Here is a 23,114-nt window from a genome sequence, read left to right on the forward strand (position 1 = left end):
AGAGGCCAGTGTGACTCTCTCACTCTCTGATTCAGGACCCTGTCCTGTCCATCACGGCAAAGCTAAGTCCAAGTGCTAAATAAATGTTAGCTGATAGAGAGTGAAGTAAGTCAGAAAGAAAAAAATATCATACATTCACACATATATATGGAATCTAGAAAAATAGTATGTGCATGCTAAGTTGCTTCAGGCATGTCCAGCTCTTTTTGACCTCATGGTCTGTAGCCTGCCAGGCTCCTCTGTCTATGGGATTCTCCAGGCAAGAATACTGAAGTAGGTTACAATGCCTTCCTCTAGGTCAGGATCTTTCTGACCCAGGGATTGAACATGCATGTCCTGTAGCTGCTACACTGCAGGCGGATTCTTTCTCTGAGCCACCAGGGAAATGTTATAGATGGTCTTATTTACAAACAGAAATAGAGACAGAAATGTATGGGCACCAAGCTGGGAAGAGGTGGGTGGGATGAACTAGAAGGTCGGGATTGACATATATACACTATTGATACTATGTATAAACAGGTAACCAGTGAGAATCTGCTGTCTAGCACAGGGAACTCTACTGGATGCTCTGTGGTGACCTAAGTGGGAAGGAAATTGAAATAAGAGGGAATATAAGTATACACATAGCTGATTCACTTTGCTGTACAGTAGAAACCAACACAACATTGTAAAGCAACTGTACTCCAATTAAAAAAAGATAATAAAGAAGCTAGCCGAGGTGATTATTGCTCAAAAGGGATTTATTATGTGTTCACACCTCAGTCATCCCAACTACAAAATGGGTGTATGAAGTATTTTTTCCTAAATAGGGAACAGCGGTTGGGCTGTGGTACTTGCTTCCTAAACAGATATGTGGAGGGTAAGTCCCGGAGGGTGTCTGTGTATTTTCAAACTAACCAGTCTTGCTGCTTTTCTCAGGATAAATGGAGTGTATTTTATATTATTTTATATTATAAAATATATTTTATAACTGCCACAATCAGAACATTAATACATAATGTAATCTACTGAGAATTCAATTCAAAGCATTGAAGGAGACCCCAGAAAGAGTAACTGCTTGAGGGGCCACAAGAGTAGACTCTGGTCTAGGGACGCTGAAACGGTGACAAAGGGTACGTGGGGGGAGGGACTGGACTGGCTGCCTTTCTAATTCATAGAGTCAAGGACCCAGAGGGAAATCCCCAGACAGGGTGAGGAGAGAGGACACTCAGATACAAAAATCTATAAAAAGCAAAGAAGCCCAAAGGGACAAGGTTGATGCCATGTGTCACCAGAACCCCAGATTCTAAGCAAATTCTGGATATGGTTCTAGTTAAAATGTTCTCTGTGAAAGACAATTATCACACGATATCACTTATATGTGGAATCTAAAAAAATGATACAGATGAATTTTTTACAAAGTAGAAACAGACTCACAGATATCAATAACAAACTTAAAAATGATACAGATGAATTTATTCACAAAATAGAAACAGACTCACAGATATCAATAACAAACTTACAGTTACCAAAGGGGAAAGGTGCAGGGAGGGATAAGTCTGGAGTCTGGCATTACCGTATATACTCATATATAAAACAGATAACCAGCAAGGGCCTACTGAATAGCATAGGGAATGCTCCTCAATATTCTACGATTACCTAAATGGGAAACAAATCTGAAAAGAACAGATACACGTATGTGCGTACCTAAAGCACTTAGCTGTATGCCTGAAACTATCAGCACTGTAAATCAACTTTAATATAAAATAAAAATTAAATTAAAAATAAATAAAAAACGCTCTCTGTTGTGGATCCACAGTCACGGCCACCAACAAACTCCACTTTCTGGGAACCAGAGCCTCGAGAGCCTCCGCCCACATGGGGCATGGTCATGTGACTTGCTCTGGGCAATGAGATCTCAGCAAACAAGCGGCAGGAGGAGGCTTGAAAAGCACTCTTGCAATGTGCTATAGCATCTAAGGTGCTGATGATGGGCAAACTGGTCACACAGGGACTCTGCAACTTTTCTGGAAATCTCAAACGACTCCAAAGAATCATTTATTAAAAAAAACATATGCATCACAGAATGTGCTCTTTTTTGGGACTCTAGCTGCCATGTGAAGCAGCTAACCTGCCAGAGACACATAGCCTAGCCAGAGCTGTGACAGACAGCAAAGATTCTGGACACTTCTTTGACCTGACCCCAGATTATTTTCACCTGGATCAAACCTAGAGTCTAAGATGCTTCCAAGGGGGATCTGTTAACTGTTAAAAAGTCAGTAGCATATTTTGAAGATATTCTGTCAGTAGAGTTAAAACTCTCTGGAAGCTTCTACCAAATTCTAAGATGTTTCACATAAGTGTCTTTGACATCAGGGCTGTGGGACAGAGGGGCTGGCTTTGGGTGGGCGGGGGGCTGCAACAGCCGCCAGGGCATCAGGCTAGATGGCCCAAGAAAACAGTGGAAGCTTCTGTGTATGACTTACTTATCAAAGGGGAGCATATAAATTCAACCCAGGGCAATAGACTGCCCAGAAGATGAACAAATCCTTTGATGCAAGGAATGAGACAAAGAATGGAGTGCGGATGTGGGAAGGGAAATAGGAAACATTAAGTTGCTTTTCAAACCCACACAGTGTTGGAGACAAGGATGTGTGTGTAAAAAAAGCAGGTAGGCAGAACCATCCAAGGAGCGATGATACATTATTCTATTCATCAGCCACTCAGGCCACCTACCGCCCCGCTGTCTGCAGGCCTAGTTACTCTCACAAAGGCAGCCAAGACATGGCCACACCTGCTAGGAACAAAGGACACTGGTGTCCCCTGCTGCTCAAGGCCTAGGACATTCTCTTCACCCCAGAACTGCTCAAAGCAGAGTATCTGTGGCACAGATTCTTACCTGTCAGCCTGTCCGGTCATTAAAAAATATACTATTCAATGAACGTGCATTGAGTATGTTGTGGGTTTCCGGCGTGCCACTGGGTTCTGGGCAGGGCCTGGGTCTGATCCGCTTCCACACAGTCTGAGCCACAGGCACAGGTTCTGTGGTGGGGAAGCTTTCAGGAGACATTTGTTGACCGAACAGATTAAATAGTAAGGCTCAGATTAATAGTAAGGCTCCCTTCCAGGAGCTCAGTGTAGGACAGGTGACTCGCTGTGAGGCAGGGACAAGGCCCTGCCAGGGATTACTCCTCACGCTGAAGAGAGGAAGCCTGGGCATCGTTTCTCCTTTGCCGCACTCGCTGATCATCGGCTTTGTTCAGAAAATAAGGCTATATCTGTGCTGGGAGCTGTGCCTGTAGGAGCCTGGCAAGTGGCACACCCGACAGGAAGCAGACACCCCCGCAGTGTGTGCTGAGTCCCAAGGGAGGCCAGTGTCTCGGGCTGTGAAGCACAGGGAGGAGGGGCCCTTACTAGCCTCTTCCTCCTGTTGCAGTGAATTACTACAGATTTAGTATCTTCGAGCTCTAGATATCAGAAGTCTGAACTGGATCTTGGGAGGCTAACATCAAGGTGTGGGCAGGGCAACCTTCCTTCTGGAGGCTCTAGGAAAGAATCTGTTTCTGTCTTTTCGAGCTTCGAGAGGGCATGCACGTTCCTTGGCTCGTGGCCCTGCCTCCATCGTCAATGCCAGCACTGGTGGATTGAGTCCTCACGTAAAACCTCCAGCCTGTTCTCTGACTTGCTCTGACTCTGACTCTTCTGCCTCCTCTTTCACTTTGAAGGACCCATGGGATTACACTGGGCCCACAGGATCATCCCTCCATCTTAAGGATGTCTGATTAACAACTTTAATTCTCATTTGCCATGTAAACCGCCATATCTATATGCTCTGGAAAACTGGGAGGCAGACATCTTGGGGGTGAAGGGGTATGATCCTGCCAACCACAGGCCCTGGACCCATCAAGTGGAGATGGTCCAGAGAGGTTCCTGGAAGCAGAGCCTGAATCGGGATTGGAGGAAGAATGACCCTTAGGAGGCTGGGGGAGAAGAAAGGGCAAATGCAAAGACCCAGAGAAGGGAGAGGATCCACAGGCATGTCGGGGAACTACACATATGTAACACGTGTGTCCACAGGCCAGGAGGAGAGAGATGCAAGGAGAGGGTGGGAAAGGGCAACAGGACCATCTTAGCACCTCACTCCTCATGCTTGCCTCCTGCTCAAAACCTCCATGTTCCTGAACCCCAGGGCCCAACCCTTGGGGTTCACTGTGATCATCCCCTACCACCCTCCACCTCCCCACTCCCGTACACAGGCTGGCCTCCTTACCATGCTATATCCCCTAAAGTAACACCTTCTCTGTCCCCGCTGAAGTCTGAACCTGGCCCAAACCAGGTACTGCTGTGTAATTTTGGCACATTCATAACCCACCTCATACTCATGTGAAAATTAAATGAGCTAAAGTGTGTGGCATTTTGAGCTAAAAGTGCTCAGAAATGCCGGCTGTCACCACCATTACCACCACCAACATTTCACGGGGTCCAAGAGGAAGACTATTTCATAACAGTACTTAGACATTATTTGCCTCTTTTACTGTGTAAATATTGGTAATGTTGGTAAAAAAAAAAAAAAAAAGCTATGCTGGGTAAAATGCTGACATCCTTGCAGAAATCACGACAGTGGCATCAAACTGTATAAGTAGTAACTACGTTCCTTACACAATGCACTCATGGTTGGAAAAATGGGAGGGGCAGTTTTACTTAAGAATATCCTTGAGGAAGAGGTAAAAATAATTAATTCTATTCAAACTTGATCCCCAAGTACATATTTTTTAAATAAAATGGAAAGTACACTTAAAGCTCTTTTGTTGCATATCCAAGTACAATGGCAGTCTCAAGGAAAAGCATTTGCGAAACTGAGTTGCTAGCTAGCCACTTTTTGTAGGACATCATTTGTAATTGAAAGAATGACTGCTGCTGCTGCTGCTAAGTCACTTCAGTCGTGTCCGACTCTGTGCGACCCCATAGACGGCAGCCCACCAGGCTCCCCGGTCCCTGGGATTCTCCAGGCAAGAACACTGGAGTGGGTTGCCATTTCCTTCTCCAATGCATGAAAGTGAAAAGTGAAAGTGAAGTCACTCAGTTGTGTCTGACTCTTAGTGACCCCATGGACTGCAGCCCACCAGGCTCCTCCACCCATGGGATTTTCCAGCCAAGAGTGCTGGAGTGGGGAAAGAATGACTAACACACACTATAGTATCTGGCGAACTACTGAACTAATAAGTTACCAAATAAGTAAGCCTATTACTTCTGGGAAAACAGATGACAGTATTTGTTGCCACTGATAAAACTTGAAATTTTGAGTGAAAATCAGAATTTGGGCAAACTTGATCTGCCATGAGGATTTTACCAGCTCAAGACTTAAAGACTTTTCTAAAGAGATTGGTGGTAATGTTAACAGATGTGACTTTTTGATGTTGGACAATGAAATATATCAACCTTTGGAGGATTCACATCACTCAGGGAACCATTATTTTCTGAGTGATCAATGTTAGATTCCAAAAAAATCATGTATGGGCACAGTCTCCATATGTGTGTGTGTTGGTTGCTCAGTCGTGTCTGACTCTTTGCGACCCCCATGGACTGTAGCCCACTAGGCTCCTCTGGCCATGGAATTCTCCAGGCAAGAATACTGGAGTGGTTGCCATTTCCTTCTCCAGGGCATCTTCCTGACCCAGGGATTGAACTCGGGTCTCCTGCCTTGCAGGCAGATTCTTTACCACTGAGCCACAATCTCCATTCAAAATGCCAATCTGACCAATGGTTTTGTCCATCCAGAGCACAAAACCCTCACTGGATATGGATTTAGATTCCACACTCAGCACACCTCTAAGAAACTACCATTTGGTGAGTTCTAGTATAGCATCAAGAGAAATATCCACAGTTATCTAATAAGACAATTAATTTACTCCTCCCTCTTCCAGATATGTATCTGTGTGATGCTAGATTTTCAATCAAAACAACAAATCACAGTAGCTTGACTGAGGAGTAACTACGAAAACTCAGCAGTCTTCTACGCAGTCAGACATTAAAAAGTTTTTGAAAACTGTGAAACAATGCTGCTCTTCACCCTCAAGTCTTTTTATTTAGGAAAAAAGTCATTTTTCACCTAAAAATTATGTTAACACGTAATAGGTTTAGTGTTGTTATTTTAAAATAAGTTACTGATAATATAGACATGTTTTGCTTTTAATTTCTAAGACAACAAACACTGAGATCTAAACCATATAAACAAAAGCTCTTTGAGGTCATCAATTTTATGCGTGTAAAGTGGTCCAGAGACCAGAAGGCTTGATAAATGCTGTCCTAAGAAAACAGATTTACACAGATCTGTATAGTGCACTGCTACATAACAGCAAGAATGAAAAGAAAAAAAAAAGTGGAAACAACTTAAATATCCAATAACAGAAAAGTGGCTAAATAAATTACAGGGCTTCCATTTGGCAGAACATTATGGAGTCACAAAAAATTATGTTTTCAAGGAGTATTTATCCTTGTGGGAAAATGCTCAACACACTTGACATGCCATTAAGTGATTAAAAAAGGGAAGAAGAAAATTTTCATGAGCATTGTTTCTGTAATGCCTTGAATCTTGAATGAAATCAACGAAACTGAAGGGGAATTCAAGACACCCTAAAGGAGTCCCCCAGGCAACAAGCTCACCACGTGTGTAGGGCTGGGGTCATGCAGGGACTCTGGGGTAAGTTTATAAACTCGAGGACACCATTCCTTATGAAACAATCATTCAGAGATTCTGCCTTTGAACTCAGGGTGAGACCAAGGTCCTAAACCAAACATTCCCAGACTCATCCCGGTAGAACCTTCTAAACCCCAATTCTCCCAGACTTGATTCTTTTTGTTGGATTCTTTGATGTTGGAATCGCGGCCTGATGTCTCGGGTGTTTGCTTGGGTTCCTAATCTTCTCACGTCCTGAAAAATGCCAGTTTGGGGGTTTCCCTGGTGGTCCAGTGGCTAAGATTCCGAGCTCCCAGTGCAGCAAGAAGCCTGGGTTCAATCCCTGATCTTGAAACTAAAGATTCGGCATGTCTCAACGAAGACTGAAGATCCTGTGTGCTGCAACTGAGACCCAGTGCAACCAAATAAATATAGAAATACAGAGAAAAAAAAATTCTAGTTTCAACCAGCCCAAGCTACCAGACTGAGGGTGGCCAGGTGGGGACCACCAGAGTGGAAGTCTTCGGGGGCTCTGCATTTTCCCACCGTAGGGACGCTGGTTGTTAACAAGTGTCCACCATCTGCAGTTTTCTTGGCTGGTGCATTTATTCTCATCTTTCTCATTAAGGGCATATAAATTCCTTTTCATGCCCCAGTCTCCTTCTGCCCACATCTGTCTGCAATTTACTCACCACGTGCTGTGGCCAGGGAGGAAGCATCTTTGTGACTCTGTAGAACGGCAGGCAGGATGCTTGAGGCCGCTGAAGGTGATCACCTCACTGTTTTTCAGGAACACTTGCTACCTTGAACGCAGATGGGCTCAGGGGGTCTAGGGTCTGGGCCACCCTGAATGGGAGTCAGGTGACCAGTATCTCCAAAGAGATCCAAGGAGGTCTGCCAAGCCCGCTCTCATCTGATCATCACTAAATATTTGCACTAACGGTACTTGGCACTGTGCCAAGTGCTTCATATCTCTAATCCTCCCGAGAATTCTGTGAAGTGGCTACCAGTTATAACTGGTCCCAATTATAAGAAAAACAGGTATTATTACCTTCTGCAAGAGAATTATGGTTCAGAGAGGTTAAGGAATCCACCCTAGGTCACACAGCTAGTAAGCGACAGAGCTGGGATTCAAGCCCAGATATGACTCCAGAATCTGCTGTCCCCATTACTGAGCTAGGGTGGCCTCCAGTCTCTCCTGCCCAGGCTGACTTCATCCCTAGTGACCTCATCCAGAGGGAAGAAAAGGGGTTTAGCACAGTGGATAAAGTTTTGGACTCTGCTGATAATTAGCTTGTCACTTTGGCCAAGTTACTTAATCTCCCTGAACCTCATTCAGCTGTGTCCATCTGTGAAAGGGGTTAATACCTCCCAGCAGGACTGGGGTGAATCACAGACCAAACACGTAGAACAGTGCTGGAACACAGTAGGAAAAAAAGAAAGTGAAGTCGCTCAATTGTGTTTGACTCTTTGCGACACTATGGACTGTAGCCTACCAGACTCCATCCATGGGATTTTCCAAGGCAAGAATACTGGAGTGGGTAGCCACTCCTTTCTCCAGGGGATCTTTCCGACCCAGGGTTCAAACCTGGGTCTCCCATACCGCAGGCAGACTCTTTACTGTCTGAGCTACCAGGGAAGCCCGCTGGAACACATAGTAGGTGTTCCATAAAGCTTTCTTTGAATGAATACTGACAAATCCTTCTTGATGAGATTATTGTTCCTACAAAGGAGCTGCCTCATCAAGGGGATCTCTGGGTCCCTGAGCAAGGCCCTGAAGACCTTTGGGGATGGATAAGAAATCATACAGCACAGAGTTGGGAAGAAATGCCTGCAAAGCTCTATGCCCTGTGGGCTACACAGAGAAGGATGCATAGCATGGTAACAGTCTTCACAAACATAACCACATGTAACTCACTGTTACTGTCCCATCATTCAGATCAGAAAGCTGAGGTCTGGAGAGTGTGGGCCAGCTGTCCTAGGAGCTGGGGAGTGGAGGGTAAATGAGCCTGCTTGCCCATTCCCCTGGGCCCTGGAACAGCAGACAGAGGGATTCCTCTTCCTCACAGGTCCAGAAGGCAGAATAAGGGTGAGAGCTCTTTCCTTGGCCCAGGACACAGAAGGCAGGTGTCTCTGTCCTGCAATGAACACTGGCTGAGGAGGCTGAGACAGTGTCTGGCTGCTTTCCCAACTCTCTGCAGGATCGCAAAGCCTGGGGAGACCAAAGGACACCAGCTCATATGTCCCAGGCCCAGGAACACGTGCCCCATACGAGAGACTCCTGAGACTTGGGCTCTCCTTCCTGAGAAAGGTAGGGATGTTCCAGGGCCTCCGGGAAGCTGGGAGTGGAGGGGGCTTGCACAGATCTGCCTGGACTGCAAGAGGCTTGTGTAGAGAAAGTGTGTGTGCCTGGCACAGGGACTTCTGATCATGCGGCATCAGCTGGACCATGACACAGACCACCTGCCCGCCATGGCCTAAACAGACCACCTTGAGCGCTGTCCAAGTGGGCCCACCAGAAGAATAACGTGTACTGCTGAGAAGGATTCAGAAAGGGGCCAGAACACCTGGATGAGGGCTCAATGGTTTCCTGAGCTTCCTGGGTGGTGGGGTGTTGGACAGACAGTTGGCTTAACCAACGTTCTGCTGCTCACTTCACACCTCCGGTCAGGGAAACCCAGGAGGATAGAGTCAACTAACCATCTAGGAAAATCCCTTCTCCATCTCCACGCTCCACTCCTACCCCTCCGGAGCCTTGTAGCTGGGACACAGACCCCGAGCACTCCCTGCAGCCAAATGATCACACTCCTGCCAAAGACACTCTCTGACCTTGCACTTCAGCTCTTTCCCTGGATCCGTCACAGGCCAAGGGGAGCAGAGATGCCCACCAGCCTGAAACACCCTTGGGATAGTTACAGAAGAAAGGGACAAACAGATTCTTTAAGCCACCCTGTTCTGGGGTCTTTGCTACAGCAGGCCGAAATCAATGTAAGGAATAAACCTGTTTTGGCTTCAGAAACAAAGTCTTCAGAGAGTATTTACCGGTTCTAGCCAGTGGTAAGTGGGAAGGAGCCTGCCAAGCTTTACCTCTTTCCTCCCCAGGAGAATCAAAGATACTAAGAGAGGCTCAAGAGATCAAGGTAGACCTCCCCAAATATTTTCTCCCCCAATGTTTCCTGTTGCAGGACTATTTGGAGAAGCCTTCCAATCTTTCTCAAATAACCTTTTGAGACACAGTGTGGGCAGGTGGCTCCCAGGAGAGAGAGAGGTATGTCAGCCACCAGTATCCCAGGCCAGCACTAAGGAAAGCAGGTGACACGTGGGCCCACTGACCTCCTGTCTCCTCAAGTGGTTTCTCTCCCAGCTCCTCCCCCAGTCCCCAGGGCTGGGTGCTGCATGTCTTAGAGGGGAACTCCTTCAGAACAAGTAAAAGCAAGAAGAGGCCAAGCCCTCCCCTGCGGAGCCCACCATGGTGAGCATGAGTGAAGTGGTAGATGGACGTGTCCTCCAGCACAGACCCTGCACATCCACTCTGTCCTGCAAGGGAGGCACCGCAGGACCTGGAGAGCTCTGGGAAAGAGGAGACCCAACTGCTGGGGCAGCACCCTGGGTCAGCAAAGATAACTGACTACCTGCCAATCACGCCTCGGAGGGAGGCGCCCCATGACCGGCCGTGATGGCGAACCTGAGGTGGTCACACCGCAGGAGGGAATGACACCTGTACCCGACCCAGCACGACACAGGATTCCACCAAGAAGGAAGGGGCAGCCCGTGCTGGGAGACTCCCGGGTCCACGCCACTCCCCCTGCAGACGCAGGACCCTGGCTTGCGGCGCCCCCTGTGGCCCCAGCTGAGCTCCAGGTGAGGGAGAGGAGGAAGCTGTCCCCGACTTGTCACTCACCCTGCAAGGCTTCTTTGGCTCTGGCTAGCTCTTGCTCCTTCTGGGCCAGCTGGACCCTGAGCTCGGTGGCCGAGAGGACCTCAGAGGACTTGCCACCTTGCGACTCCTCCAGGTCCTTCATCAACATCTCCTTCATCTGTCGGAGAAGGTGGACTTCCTCCTGGAGCCGGGACACTTCCTCCCGCAGGAGCGCTAGGGGAGAAGGGCATGTAGTTAGAGCAAGGGACAGGGGGCGCTGGCTGTGCTCGCTCACTTTTCTGGGGACAGTTTGGAGGTGCTTTGGCTTTTCCTGTTTTCTCTGTGCTCAGCACCTTTCCTACCGTGTGCAGAAAGAAAACCCCAAAACAAACTTCTTGCACAGAGCCTCTGCCCCAGCCCTGGGCCCCACCCACAGTCTGCAGAGCACGCTGAGTGGGATCCCCACCCCTGCATCCCTCCGCACTGTCTAGCGCTCCACTGCGGCTGCAACTAGAGCATCCCTCCAATGGCCGGGGTCTCCCTCCCTGCAGAGGGCGGGAGCATTACAGTCACACCCAGCTACACTTTACATGCTTTACCTCATTTACCAAAACCTCTGGAGGCAGGAGATCTCACCCCATTTCACAGGTTAGGAAGTTGAGGTGCAGAGAGACTAAGAAAATCCATGAGTCATAAACTGTGTAGGTAATGGAGGTGCGGTCTGGACCCAGACCTGGTTGACTCTAGGCACAGTCGGCGCAACAGTAACTCAGGACAGTGCAGACCCAGGCAAGATGCTCACCTCACTTAGAGACTGATTAAAGGAGGTTTTGAGAAGCTCATGGAAGCAGGCCCAGAGCGGCTGGTCTTGGAAGCATCACTACGCTCACCCCGTCCTGCAGGTTGGCACCTCGCTCTGCCACAGGCCAAGCTCTTTGCATCCTTAGGGGGGCTGGCACAGTCCTTGCCTGTGAGGGTCAGAGGGCATAGCTGCAGCACAGCTCTTGAGGCCCCAGGGTCTCTGGTCTGGCTACCTCACTGACCATGAGTGTGGTCACAAGCAAGTCCTTCTCCCTCTGAGCCTCAGATGCCCCTTCTGTAAAATGGGTCTAACCCTCATGGGGTTAGTGGTGAGGCTCCCTCCTTTCACGGGGCCTGTTCCAGGAGATGGGCTCTGTGTATACAGCAAGTGCTCAGTGCCAGTGAAGCGGGGCTGTTTTCCCAGGCTCCTGATCCTGGGAGGACCAGGGTCCTCCTAGGTGCGCGGTGTTCTCTAAGGTCCCACAACCTGCACTCCTCGGGGATCCTGGACCCAAAGGCAGAGTCAAGCCCGTGGGGGGAAGGCTGGGGGGGAGCAGAGCTGAGGCCTCAAGGACTTGGGGTCCCTCCGCCCCCAGAAGCCTGGGGAAAGGTGGCACCAACTCCAGCCCCTGTTCCTGGTCCACCTCAACTACCTCCTCTGAGGCCACCTGGGTCCAGCTGCCACCCACAGGAGCGGAGGCCTCCTTGGCCACCCAGCTCCTCCTCAGCCCCCAGCAATCTCCAGCCTGAAACACAGGGCGCAGCACCTCACTCTGAGCTCTAAACCCTCCCTCCCTGGCTGCCCATCAGCCGCTTTGTCACCCCATCGGAGGCCTTCCTCAGGCCACCTGGGGGACTTTCAGTTCTGAAGGTGTGAGATTCTTCCTGCCTCTGGGCCGCCAGAAGGGTTTCCTTCTTCATAGGTTCCTCCCTGTCGGGCAGTCTCAGCCCCACAGTTACATCAACAGCCCTAAAACGGCCCCACCTACGGTCCAATTCTGACAGCGCTTTGGACGACACGCCCCAAACCCCTCATTAATGTGGGAGGCCCACATTCACTGAGGGGTCTCAAGTGTCCTGAACACTGTATGACGACATGTGACAATCAGACAATCCCCTCCATCCATCCATCCACCCATCCATCCATCCAGCAAGAGTTCACGGGCACCTACTCCAAGCCAGTTGCTCCTGCAGGCACTGGGGACCCCTGGGTGAATGTCACAGACAGGTCCTACCCTCAGACTGGTGCTCCCAGACCCCAGATGGGCTAAAGGAACCCAAACCTGCACCCTGGGGGGGGGGGGGTGCAGGCTGTCTGCGGAGGAGTTCTTGATTGCTCTGACATGAACAGACCCAAGTGCAGGCTGGGAAATGTCCAAGTCTCTTAGCAAACCTACAAACTAGGAAGTTTGCACTGGGGATCCCTCCCCTGCCCTTATTCCAGGCAAACATTTGCAAGCTGTCTATACTGCAGGACTGCCTGGTGTCTAAAAAGAAGGGAACACCCTCAGCCTCAAAAAGTCTGCTGCATGTAGAAGCAGCAACACAAGTAATTATAAGACAAAGCCATGGCATTTCCCGCCTGGGGCACAGAATATTTGAAATAGGTCTTGGAAGACTGGGGAGGGGGCGGGGGCAGTGAGCAGAGGGAATCAGCCTGAGAAGTGCCGGGAAGCCAGAGTTCCCTGGGTTACAGGGGAGGAGGAGCGGGAGGAAAGGAGAGGTAGGCCAGGGTCAGACTATAAAAGACGTTAACCCCAGCCACACTCTGTGCCCCAAGCCCTGGCTTGCCATCTCCAGCTGTACTCAAGACTCTAGAACTTTCATTCTCGCTTTCTGTCATAGACTGAATGTTTGTGGTCAAAATTCGTACGTGAGAGACTTCCCTGGTGGTCCAGGGGCTAAGACTCCACGCTCCTAATGCAGGTGGCCCAGGTTCTATCCCTGGTTGGGGAACTAGATCTCACATGCCGAAACTAAGAGTTCGTATGCCACCACTAAGAGTTTGCAGGAGGCAAGTAAAGATCGAAGATCTTGCATGCTGCATCAAAGACTCAGTGCAGCCAAAAAAAAAAAAAAAAAAAAAAAATCACATGTGAAACCTAATCCCCAGGTGATGACAGTATGGGAAGAGAATTGATCAGATCACGAGGGTGGAGCCATCATGGGATGGAACCTAATGGGCTTAGTGACCCGTCCACCAGGTGAAGATGCAGAAAAAAAGATGGCTATGAATCACCACGAGGGTCCTTACCGGACATGGAATTTATCAGTGCCTGGTCTTGGACTTCCAGCCTCCAGAACGGTGAGACAGACATTTCTGTGGCTTATAAGCCATCCAGTATTTTTGTTATAGCAACCCAAATAGGCCAAGACAGTTTCCTTCATCAACTCTCCCCAGTCACAGCTGCCAGGGACTGTTCCCACTCAACGGTCACCAAATGTCTATTTCACAGTAGGGTGTGAGTGACTGCTACGTATCCCATTTATATTTACATTACCAGGCAAGTAGAAGCCAGAACTGTCTTTTATTTTAGGGCTTTCTCAAACCGCCCAGAGTAAGTCACTGAGGTTGTTTGCTATCTATGCAGACGGCAAAGGATTCCAAGAGACCTGGCTTCAAATCCAGGCCCACGGCCTTGTTGTGACCAGGGCCTTGTTGTGACCCTTGTTGTGATTTCTCTGGCTCTCAGTTGCCATGTACACTGTGTGGGGACCATGTCACCCCTCTGTGGTTTCCAGATTGAGCAAAACAAAACAAAGTGAAGCAAAATGAACCAAAAAAGCCCAGATGCACAGTTAAATTTGAATTTTAGATAACTAATAATTTTTAATGTAAGTGTGTCCTATTACACAGGACATACTTATGCTGAAAATTGATTCGATGTTTATCTGAAATTCAAATGTAACTGGGCGTGCTGTGTTTTACCCAGCAACCCTACTTCCATCACAATGAAACGGGGTCATCATGAGAAAGGGCTGTGCTAGATGATGTCCCAGGAGGAAGGAGGTGAAGGCATAGAGCAGCCTGGCACAGCCTTCTCTGCCCTCTCACCACCACTACTTGGATGACAGTGAGGTGGGGCTGCGTGTCCCTCTCCTGAGCTAACAGTGGCAAAGGTGGATTTTTTTTTTCCCCCCTGTGCTCAGGTTGCTAATAGGTATACCGGACACCTAGGCCCTGCCCCTTGAGTCAGGTTCTGAACAAGCAGGAGGGCGGGAACCAGGTGTGGCTCTTGCCGGAGCCAAGTCTCAGGAGACCAGGCTGGAAAAACAACTCCACAGAAAGAGAGAGGCTTGTCCAAGCTTAGTAACTGCCCCTGCCCCCACTAGACTAGATCTTGCACCACCTGGACCCTTCCAGGGGTAAAGAGGGGTGACAGCTCTGGGACTGAAATCAGAGAACCTCACAAGACTGAAGCCCATTTACTGGCTCTGGGACCATCTGCAGGCACTTCCCCTCCCTGGGGGCTTCCCAGGTGGTGCTAGTGGTAAAGAACCTGACTGCCTATGCACGAGATTCAGGTGTGATCCCTGGGTTGGGATGATCCCCTGGAGGAGAGCATGGCAACCCACTCCAGCATTCTTGCCTGGAGAATCCCATGGACAGAGGAGCTTGGTGGACTTCAGCCCATGGGGTAGCAAAGAGTCAGACATAACTGAAGGGACTTAGCATGCATGCACGCCCCTCCCTGGGCCTCAGTGGCCTCACCTGTGAAATGGAATGATAGGAACGTGTGATACACTTAAACGTGTGCACGATGAGGACTGTGTGTGCCCTCAACTCCCCTTCCCCTCTGCACTGAGGGGAGTGAACTCATCCCCCAGGAGCAATGAAGAAGTGAGAGTTGGAAGACCTGGGTTTCTGCCTCAGAAGGTCAGCTACCTCGCTGTGTGACCTAGGGGAAGTCACTGTCCCTCTCTGGGCCTTCATAATGTTAGGTAGTTAGAATAGGAAACTGGAGTCCAAAATGGTGGTGGCTAAAAGACAAGGAAGGGAAAAGCCCATGAAAATAGAACAAAGGAAGGTCAAAGGAAGGTCAGAGGACCGGCGTGAGGACCTCGGTAGAACAAACAGCACCCCTGGCTGGCCCGGTTTACACAGCGCAGGCCCAGGGAGGAGCTTAGAACACAAAGAGAGGAGCCAAAGGGCCGGAGCTCGCTCTCCTCTTCGTCTTTGGGTCGGCATGCCCTCACGCCTCGAGGATGTGTTTTCCTGCTATTTTCTAAATAAAACTGAGCTGTAACACGGAGCTGGAACACTGATCTGTCTAAGAGCTATAACATGGTCTGTTCAGAACAGAGAGCTATAACACGGTCTGTCCAAGAGCTGTGATGTGCCGAGGTCTTTATGTACGTCGCTTCAAATTTTTGTTGAGACGAGACAGAACCGAGAAGATTACACTCACCTGACATCTAATATCAGTGCCCTTAGAGGAATGCACTCTTCATGAATCTAGAGGAATGCTATACTCCTCCCTTTCGCAGGGCAGGGGTCCCTGCTCTGGCTCACGGCTGCCCTGCTCAGTGAGACACACATGGCTACTTAAGTGTAAATTAGTCACAACCTACTCGGTTCCTCGGGTGTGCTCACCTCATGTGAAGAGCACAGTCTCCCCTTCAGTGCATGGAGCTCCGGGGTCGGCACTCGTCCAGGGACACGAAGCAGGGAAGGGAAGAAGTGGGGTTCGTGAGGCATCTGGCGTAGAGCCAGCTAACTCATGGACAGGAGGGAGCCTTGTGCCGAAAGCTGGGGAAGGAGCCACGTTCCTGGAGAAACTGTTCTAGCCTCTGCGGAGGGACACAAATAGCAAAGACCGGCTGTGTTCCTTTCTGCCTGTCACTGGGCAACCACGCACCCTTGGATCGCAGGGCAGGGGGCGAATGGTGGTGAAAGGTGTGTGTGTGTTAGTCGCTCAGTTGTGTCCAACTCTTCTTGACCCCATGGACTGTAGTCCACCAGACTCCTCTGTCCATGAGATTCTCCAGGCAAGGAGACTGGAGTGGGTTGCCATGCCCTCCTCCAGGGGATCTTCCCAATCCAGGGGTCAAACCTTGGTCTCCTGCATTGCAGGCATATTCTTTACTGTCTAAGCTACCAGGGAAGCCCGGTGGTGAAAGGGCCTGGTGCCCAAGAAGCCACAGACACAGCAATGTTCTTGGCCAAGGAAGCCGGAAGTAACTGTTGCCTGGGAGATGGCTCTTCCCCTGCCACCCTCCTCCAGGAAGCCACCAGTCACCAATGGTGCTGCCCTCAGGGGCGGCCTTACCAGCAGGCAGGCCACACAGTGGAAGCCTCCAGGGCCTTCTTCTCAAGGGCAAGGGGGTGTGGCATACCTATCAGGTGGCAAAGGGAACTGGGGAGACCCTGTGCCTCCCAGCACATCTTTTGTTTGTGAGAGCAGTGAGTGTTCTGCATTTTAAAAAGTGCCATTTCCTGGCCTCCCTTGCAGCTAGAATTGTCTGTGTGACTCAGCCTGGCTAATAAGATATAGGAGATAGTCCCTGAGACTGCCCTTTAAGAAGAAAGGACTTTGCTCAATGGTAAAGAATCTGCCTGCAATGCAGGAGGCAGTTTCCAACACTGGGTTGGGAAGATCCCCTGGAGAAAGAAATGGCAACAGACTCCAGTATTCTTGCCTGGAGAATCCCAAGGACCGAGGAGCTTGGGATGGTCTGGTGGTCTACAGTCCATGGGGTCTCACAAGAGCCAGACTTGACTTAGTGACTAAACAACAACCAACGGGAAGGAAATCCAAAAAAGAGGGAGTATCTGTATAACTGATTCACTTTGCTGTACAGTATAAACACAACATTGCAAAGCAACAATGTGACCACAAAATTTGTTTTTAATAAAAGAAAGAAAGGCTTTGTCTCCTCCCTGCCTTCTTGCCTGGAAAGTAGATTTGTGGTCAGAACTGCAGCAGCCATGTTGTAACAAGGAGGTAACATGCACAGAGGGCAAGAAAAGATGCTAAGGGAAGAGAGCCTGGGGCCTGGCGAGCACAGCTCAGCCCTACCCCTGTGTGGAGACCTGCAGCAGCACCAGCTGGGCAGGGCCACCTGGCACTGGAGAGCCTCTGATTTCCCTGCTGATCTACCAGTTTCCCGGAACCAACCACCACTCCTGGCCCCAGGGAAGAGCCCCAAGTACTTTTCTGGCTTAATTTTTGTGAGCTCATCAAGTTGGGACGAGAGAGGAAGAAGAGAAAGGAAAAAAAAGCTTATTTTCCTTGACTGTAGGGCACCATCCAAGAGTCCTCTGAGCTGTCTCCATTTGAGAGGTTTGTGAGTCTGTCCTTCCCAAGCCAGCGGTCCAAACAGCAATGATACTGTAATTACTGTGTGTCAATGACAATGACTTCTTTACTAACATTTCTAGAGCACAAAGTATGTGCTCCAGGCTCTGTTTTAAGTATGTCACACACCTAACAGATACTAGTGAATTCTCACAATAACCTCATGAAGTAGGATCACCCCATTCAACAGATGGAGAAGTTGAGGCACAGGATTTAGGTGACTTGACCAATGTCACTCGTAGTAAAAGGCAGAGTCAGGGGTAGAAGCCAGCGGTCTAGCTCTAGCACCTGCCCACACTATACCATCTTGCAGGAGGAGAGGGCAACAGAGTCCATGGGTGACACAGAGGGAACCCAACACTGCTGTGCACTCACCCTGGTAGATGGCAGGCGAGGCAGGGGTGCCCCCCCAACACCCCGCCAGCAGGTATGGGCTCATTCTTGTTTCCTATGTGGAGCTGGGGGTCACAGAGAGCCACCACTCCATGCACCACCCTCCCCAGGGGCACAGTCCCCATGTAGCTCCTTAAGGACGTGGCCACAGAGGCAGCAGGGGCCCTGCTGACACCCAACGCCCAGCTCCAGCCCAGCACTGGGCTCCTGGCAGGCCCGCGCCGAGCATGGTGCAAGGCGAACGTGGGCTAGGCAAGTCTGGGTCAGCCACTGAGGTCCAGTCCTAGTTCCCCAGCTTCCTGGCTATTTGACCTTAGGACAAGTGACCTCTGAGTTTATGTGAAAATGGAGCCAAGACCAGTCTCCCAAGCCTGTGGTAAACATTAAAGCAATCATCTAAGTGGAAACATTCCGGAAGGTTCTAAATGGGGGTCACATGTCACTTGTCAAGACCATTATTATAGAAAAGGGCAAATCTCCCCAACGTTCTGAGGAAAGGCCTTGGCCTCACTGACCTCAGAGCCCTGACCTGCGGGCCTCCCAGCCTGGGAGGGGTGGCTTAAATGGCAGAGAAGGTGCAGTCACCCAGTCTGCAGGGGGAGGGCAGAAGCCAGAACACAGAGGGGCTCCAAGTGGAGCCTAGGCTGGAGTGACAGTCCCTGGCTGCTCGTCATAGACGGACACCTTGAAAAGCTACCACAGACACACACATCTGTCAAAACTCACCAAACTCCAGCTGTATCCTTAAGACCTGTTTACTTTGCTGTAGGGAATTCTACTGCCAAAAGAAAGGCCGGGGTGGGGGTGGTGGTGGTGGGGTGGGTGGGGGGAGAGAGGCAGTAACACAGTTCAGGTTTTCCATTAACTGACTTTTACAGATCCTCCTCCCCAACCCAGGTACCGGGCCCAGCAGCCCCCTGACCTCCAGCAGGGCTCAGCGGAAGGGGAACTTGAATCTAGCCCCAGGCTCGGTGGACTACCTCCATTCACTTGAGCTACACCTGCTCTGTGGGAGAGAAACTGGATGCCCTGAGAACCATGCCCCGCTGGCCCTGGCTGGATGGAGGTCACTCCGGATGGCACGATGCTCTGCTTAGCGATGCCACGGTTCTCTCCCAGTCCAAACACCCTCTCTGGCAGAGACAAGGGCTGATGCCACTGGCACGCTCTCAGACCCTGACTGTGCAGGATGCCACCCATTGGACTACAGGCTTCATCTCACTGGATCCTCATAGCACCTACGCAGGGCTGCAGTGACCCCGCCCGAGTTCAGAGACACTGTGGGCTGTGGGATGGAGCCCAGGTCAGCCTGGGGTTCATGAGCCCCCCGCCAATGGGTTGGTCCAGCAGCGCCCGGCAGGCTGTAAGTGTTCAAAGGCACTACTGCCGCCATGACTGCCGTTATTTTCATCACTGCCAAATCTGGTCCAGGAAGTGATGTCAGAACATTAGGATGAGATTTGTTCCAAAAATTAGGAATCAGGGACTTCCCTGGTAGTCCAGTGGCTAAGACTCTGTATCTCCCAATGCAGGGGGGCTCCAGGTGGGATCCCTAGTCAGGGAACTAGCTCCCACAAGCTGCAACTAAGGGTTCGAGTGCTGCAACTGAAGATTCTGCATGCTACAATTAAAAAGATCCTGCATGCCATAACTAAGACCCAGCACAGACAAATAAATATTAAAAAAAAATTAGGAATCAGGCTGTTCATGGAGTGTTTAAATGTCAAGACTGAGGCACAATGATGCATATCAAATCCCCGTGAGAGACGGGTTCCCAGGCCCCAAGACTAAACAGGATCACGTGTATTCAGGTCCCAAGAATCCAGTGCCTGATTGCAGAGGGGAATCTTGAAAAGAAAGATTCAGAGAGGGGTTTGCTGGCAGAACGCACTGCCCAGGCAGAGGGGGTAAGGGTCTTCGCCGGTGGTCTAAGGGCACTTCCTGTGTTCTGCCTTTAAGTGGGGGGAGCATATGACGAGAAAGAGGTCAGCTGCATTCCTACAATGCAGTCTCTCTATTCTTGAATTCAAGCATCATCACCATCACGGTGAGTCTCTCCTCTCATGCATGCCAGTTCAGTTCAGTCGCTCAGTTGTGGCCAACTCTTTGCAACCCCATGAATCACAGCACGCCAGGCCTCCCTGTCCATCACCAACTCCCAGAGTTTACTCAAATTCATGTCCATTGAGTCGGTGATGCCATCCAACCATCTCATCCTCTGTCGTCCCCTTCTCCTCCTGCTCCCAATCCCTCCCAGAGTCTTTTCCAATGAGTTAACTCTTCGCATGAGGTGGCCAAAGTACTGGAGTTTCAGCTTTAGTATGAGTCCTTCCAGTGAACACCCAGGACTGATCTCCTTTAGAATGGACTGGTTGGATCTCCTTGTAGTCCAAGGGACACTCAAGAGTCTTCTCCAACACCACAGTTCAAAAGCATCAATTCTTTCTTTGGCGCTCAGCTTTCTTCACAGTCCAACTCTCACATCCATACATGACCACTGGAAAAACCATAGCCTTGACTAGACGGACCTTTGTTGGCTAAGTAATGTCTCTGCTTTTGAATATGCAATCTAGGTTGGTCATTACTTTCCTTCCAAAGAGTAAGCGTCTTTTAATTTCATGGCTGCAGTCACCAACTGCTGTGATTTTGGAGCCCCCAAAAATAAAGTCTGACACTGTTTCCCCATCTATTTCCCATGAAGTGATGGGACCAGATGCAATGCATGCCAAAACTACCTCTAAATCCTCACACCATTAATTCTTGATCCTCACAGTAACCCAAGGGGATATTCCCATTTTACAGAAGAAACCAAGGCAGGGAGAAAACATGTGGTTGAACTCAGAAAGTCTGGCTGCAGAGCCTTTTCCAGTCACCCCTGAGCTATATTCTACCCCTTCTCCTCTGGGTCCAGGTGCCAGTCTGCAAGCTCTCCCCAAGGCCAGCAAAGCCTCTGTTCCCTCTCAGGGCCCGCTGTGGTTAACAGGGAGCCCTCACACCCTCCTGGATAGACACCACTGTTTGCATCCCTGAGCTTGGAAGGCCTGAGGTCACAGAACCTCTTGGCTAAGCTGACCCTGCAGCCAAGCAGGGCCAGGAATCCTGGATTCGGTCAGGTCAGCAGGGGCAACAGAAGCAATGTGGCCCTCGGTTCTAGACTCAGCCTCAAAGGTTCCTCAAAGCTCTGTAAATTACTGGAATTCCACAGGGACATTGAGTCAGGTGGGACTTGAATGTAATGGTCTGTGGAGAGACAAATCTGGGAAGAGCAGCCTGAGGGCTGGGCCTCCAGGACTAAGAAGAGACTTGAAATCACTTCCTTTTGCTTGATTGGTCCTTGCAGACCCAGCCTGGGCTCCCCTCCTGCCTGGTTTTTGTATAGTGAGCTGAAAACAGCCCTCTTGGACCACCTCTGTTCATCTTGCCTACTCTGCCGTCCCTGCCCTCCTGCCCCCTGCACATGAGACAGACCCAAGAAACCAGGAACAGGGCAAATGGCAGGCAGACAAAAGCTGGAACCATGCTTTGCTAGAGATTTCCGTGTTCTTTCTGTCTCTGTTACATGATCCTGAGGCTTAAAGTTTTTGGGGTGATGGGACACAATACAGCACTCACCAAACAAGAGGAGATTCTCAAAACCCTCCCAGCCGCTTCTCAACAGTATTAATCCCAAGGCCGCGCCAGGGCCCGGGAGAACCACCTGGGTAATTTTTACTACAAGTGGGTGGGGTGGGCCTGGCAGGTACCAGATGATGCAGCCTTTGTCTTTTGCTCAGATTTCACAGTAACTGTATTTTCTTTGAGGCACTGTTTAATCCGTCTTTCCTGCAGAGCTGTTTCAGTGCAGCTGCTGGTGCATAAACACACCTTCCGGCCACATCATCCCGGGCTCCTGACTGCCAAGCTAATCCTCTTCCACAGTCTTGAGAGGGGGAAGCCCCTGTTTCTCATGAAGAGCTGTGCCCATCCAGCTCCGCACCCCAGGAATCTGATTCTCTCCAGGGAAGGGATTTGCTTCCTTCAACCGTACCTCATGCGTGTGTGCGTGCTAAGTTGCTCAGTTTGTCTGACTCTTTGACCCCATGAACTGTAGCCTGCCAGACTCCTGTGTCCCTGGAATTTTTCAGGCAAGAATACTGGGGTGGGTTGCCATGCCATTCTCCAGGGGATCTTCCCAGTCCAGGGATCAAACTCAGACCTGCCTGCATTGCAGGCAGATACAGCTGAGCCACCGGGGAAGCCTTCGACCGTCCCTCACCAAGCACCAACTCAGCAGCAGTCATGTGCTAGGCACCAGCCCTGGAAGGATGATGGTCACAGGTTCTAAAGCAGAGATGCCCTGGGGGAACTGAAGGAATCACAAACCTCCAGAACATAGCTTCCTTGTTCTCAGGCACAACCAAACCCGAGGATCTGTGCTGCAGAACATGGGCCTGCAGGCGGCCTGGCCTGATCATTGCTTCCTGTGTCCACTGCTCTTGAAGCCCAGAAAGAACAGTCTCTGGCAGACTTTCTGGGCATGTGGCTTGATGCTGCCAAGCCCTGACAGCCAGCAGGAGCCCCAGAGTCCTCGGGGGTCTGCAACAGCCACTCAGCGGGTGATTCTAGCTTCAGAAAGAATACACATTGCCCAAATACAGCATCTGTCTGAGGGTGGAAAGGTGAGCCCCCCTCCTAACACCTAAACGCTGAGTCCCTGATGGTCTGCAGCAGCAGTGATTGCCTTGTCCTAAAGCCAGGTGTCCAGGCCTCCTTGGGGCCCTTAAGGAGCCCATTCCTATCCACTTGCTGGGCAGGAGTCATGGGAACGTGGTTCAAAGGTGGAGATAAGACCCAAGCTGACCAGTAAGAGAGCTGAGTTGCCCTGGCCACTGTGCTTGGTTTAGAAGGGGAAGCACATGACATAGGTCAGTCCAATCAGTCGGTATCTGGACTGGGAGATGCTCTTTTTAATGATGGATGAGAGGATGGAGCCTGGAGGTGCTGGTGGCCATCCTGCCACCAAGAAGGGAGCACCAACAAGACAAAGACTGGATCCAGATAATATCCGTGTCCTGGATCACACCACACCTGAAGCCAGAAGCTACTCCTGAACTTTTCAGTTATGTGG

At 50.2% G+C, this 23,114-nt stretch overlaps 1 protein-coding gene across 3 annotated transcripts in view; it reads right to left on the reverse strand.

Annotated features, from left to right (window-relative positions):
- The window catches only part of KAZN (kazrin, periplakin interacting protein), a 462,055-nt gene that overhangs the window by 70,147 nt on the left and 368,794 nt on the right, over positions 1-23,114 (reverse strand). For 2 of the 3 annotated variants that reach the window (XM_068985854.1, XM_068985855.1), the window contains exon 2: positions 10,557-10,748. In XM_068985854.1, the coding sequence (XP_068841955.1) occupies positions 10,557-10,748 (192 nt within the window). Of the gene's footprint in view, positions 1-10,556; positions 10,749-23,114 lie in introns of those variants that run through there. The other variant, XM_068985856.1, reaches the window with a different exon arrangement.

This window comes from Capricornis sumatraensis, chromosome 14 (assembly GCF_032405125.1).
Source record: "Capricornis sumatraensis isolate serow.1 chromosome 14, serow.2, whole genome shotgun sequence".
In the NCBI taxonomy this organism is placed as follows: Eukaryota; Metazoa; Chordata; class Mammalia; order Artiodactyla; family Bovidae; genus Capricornis; species Capricornis sumatraensis.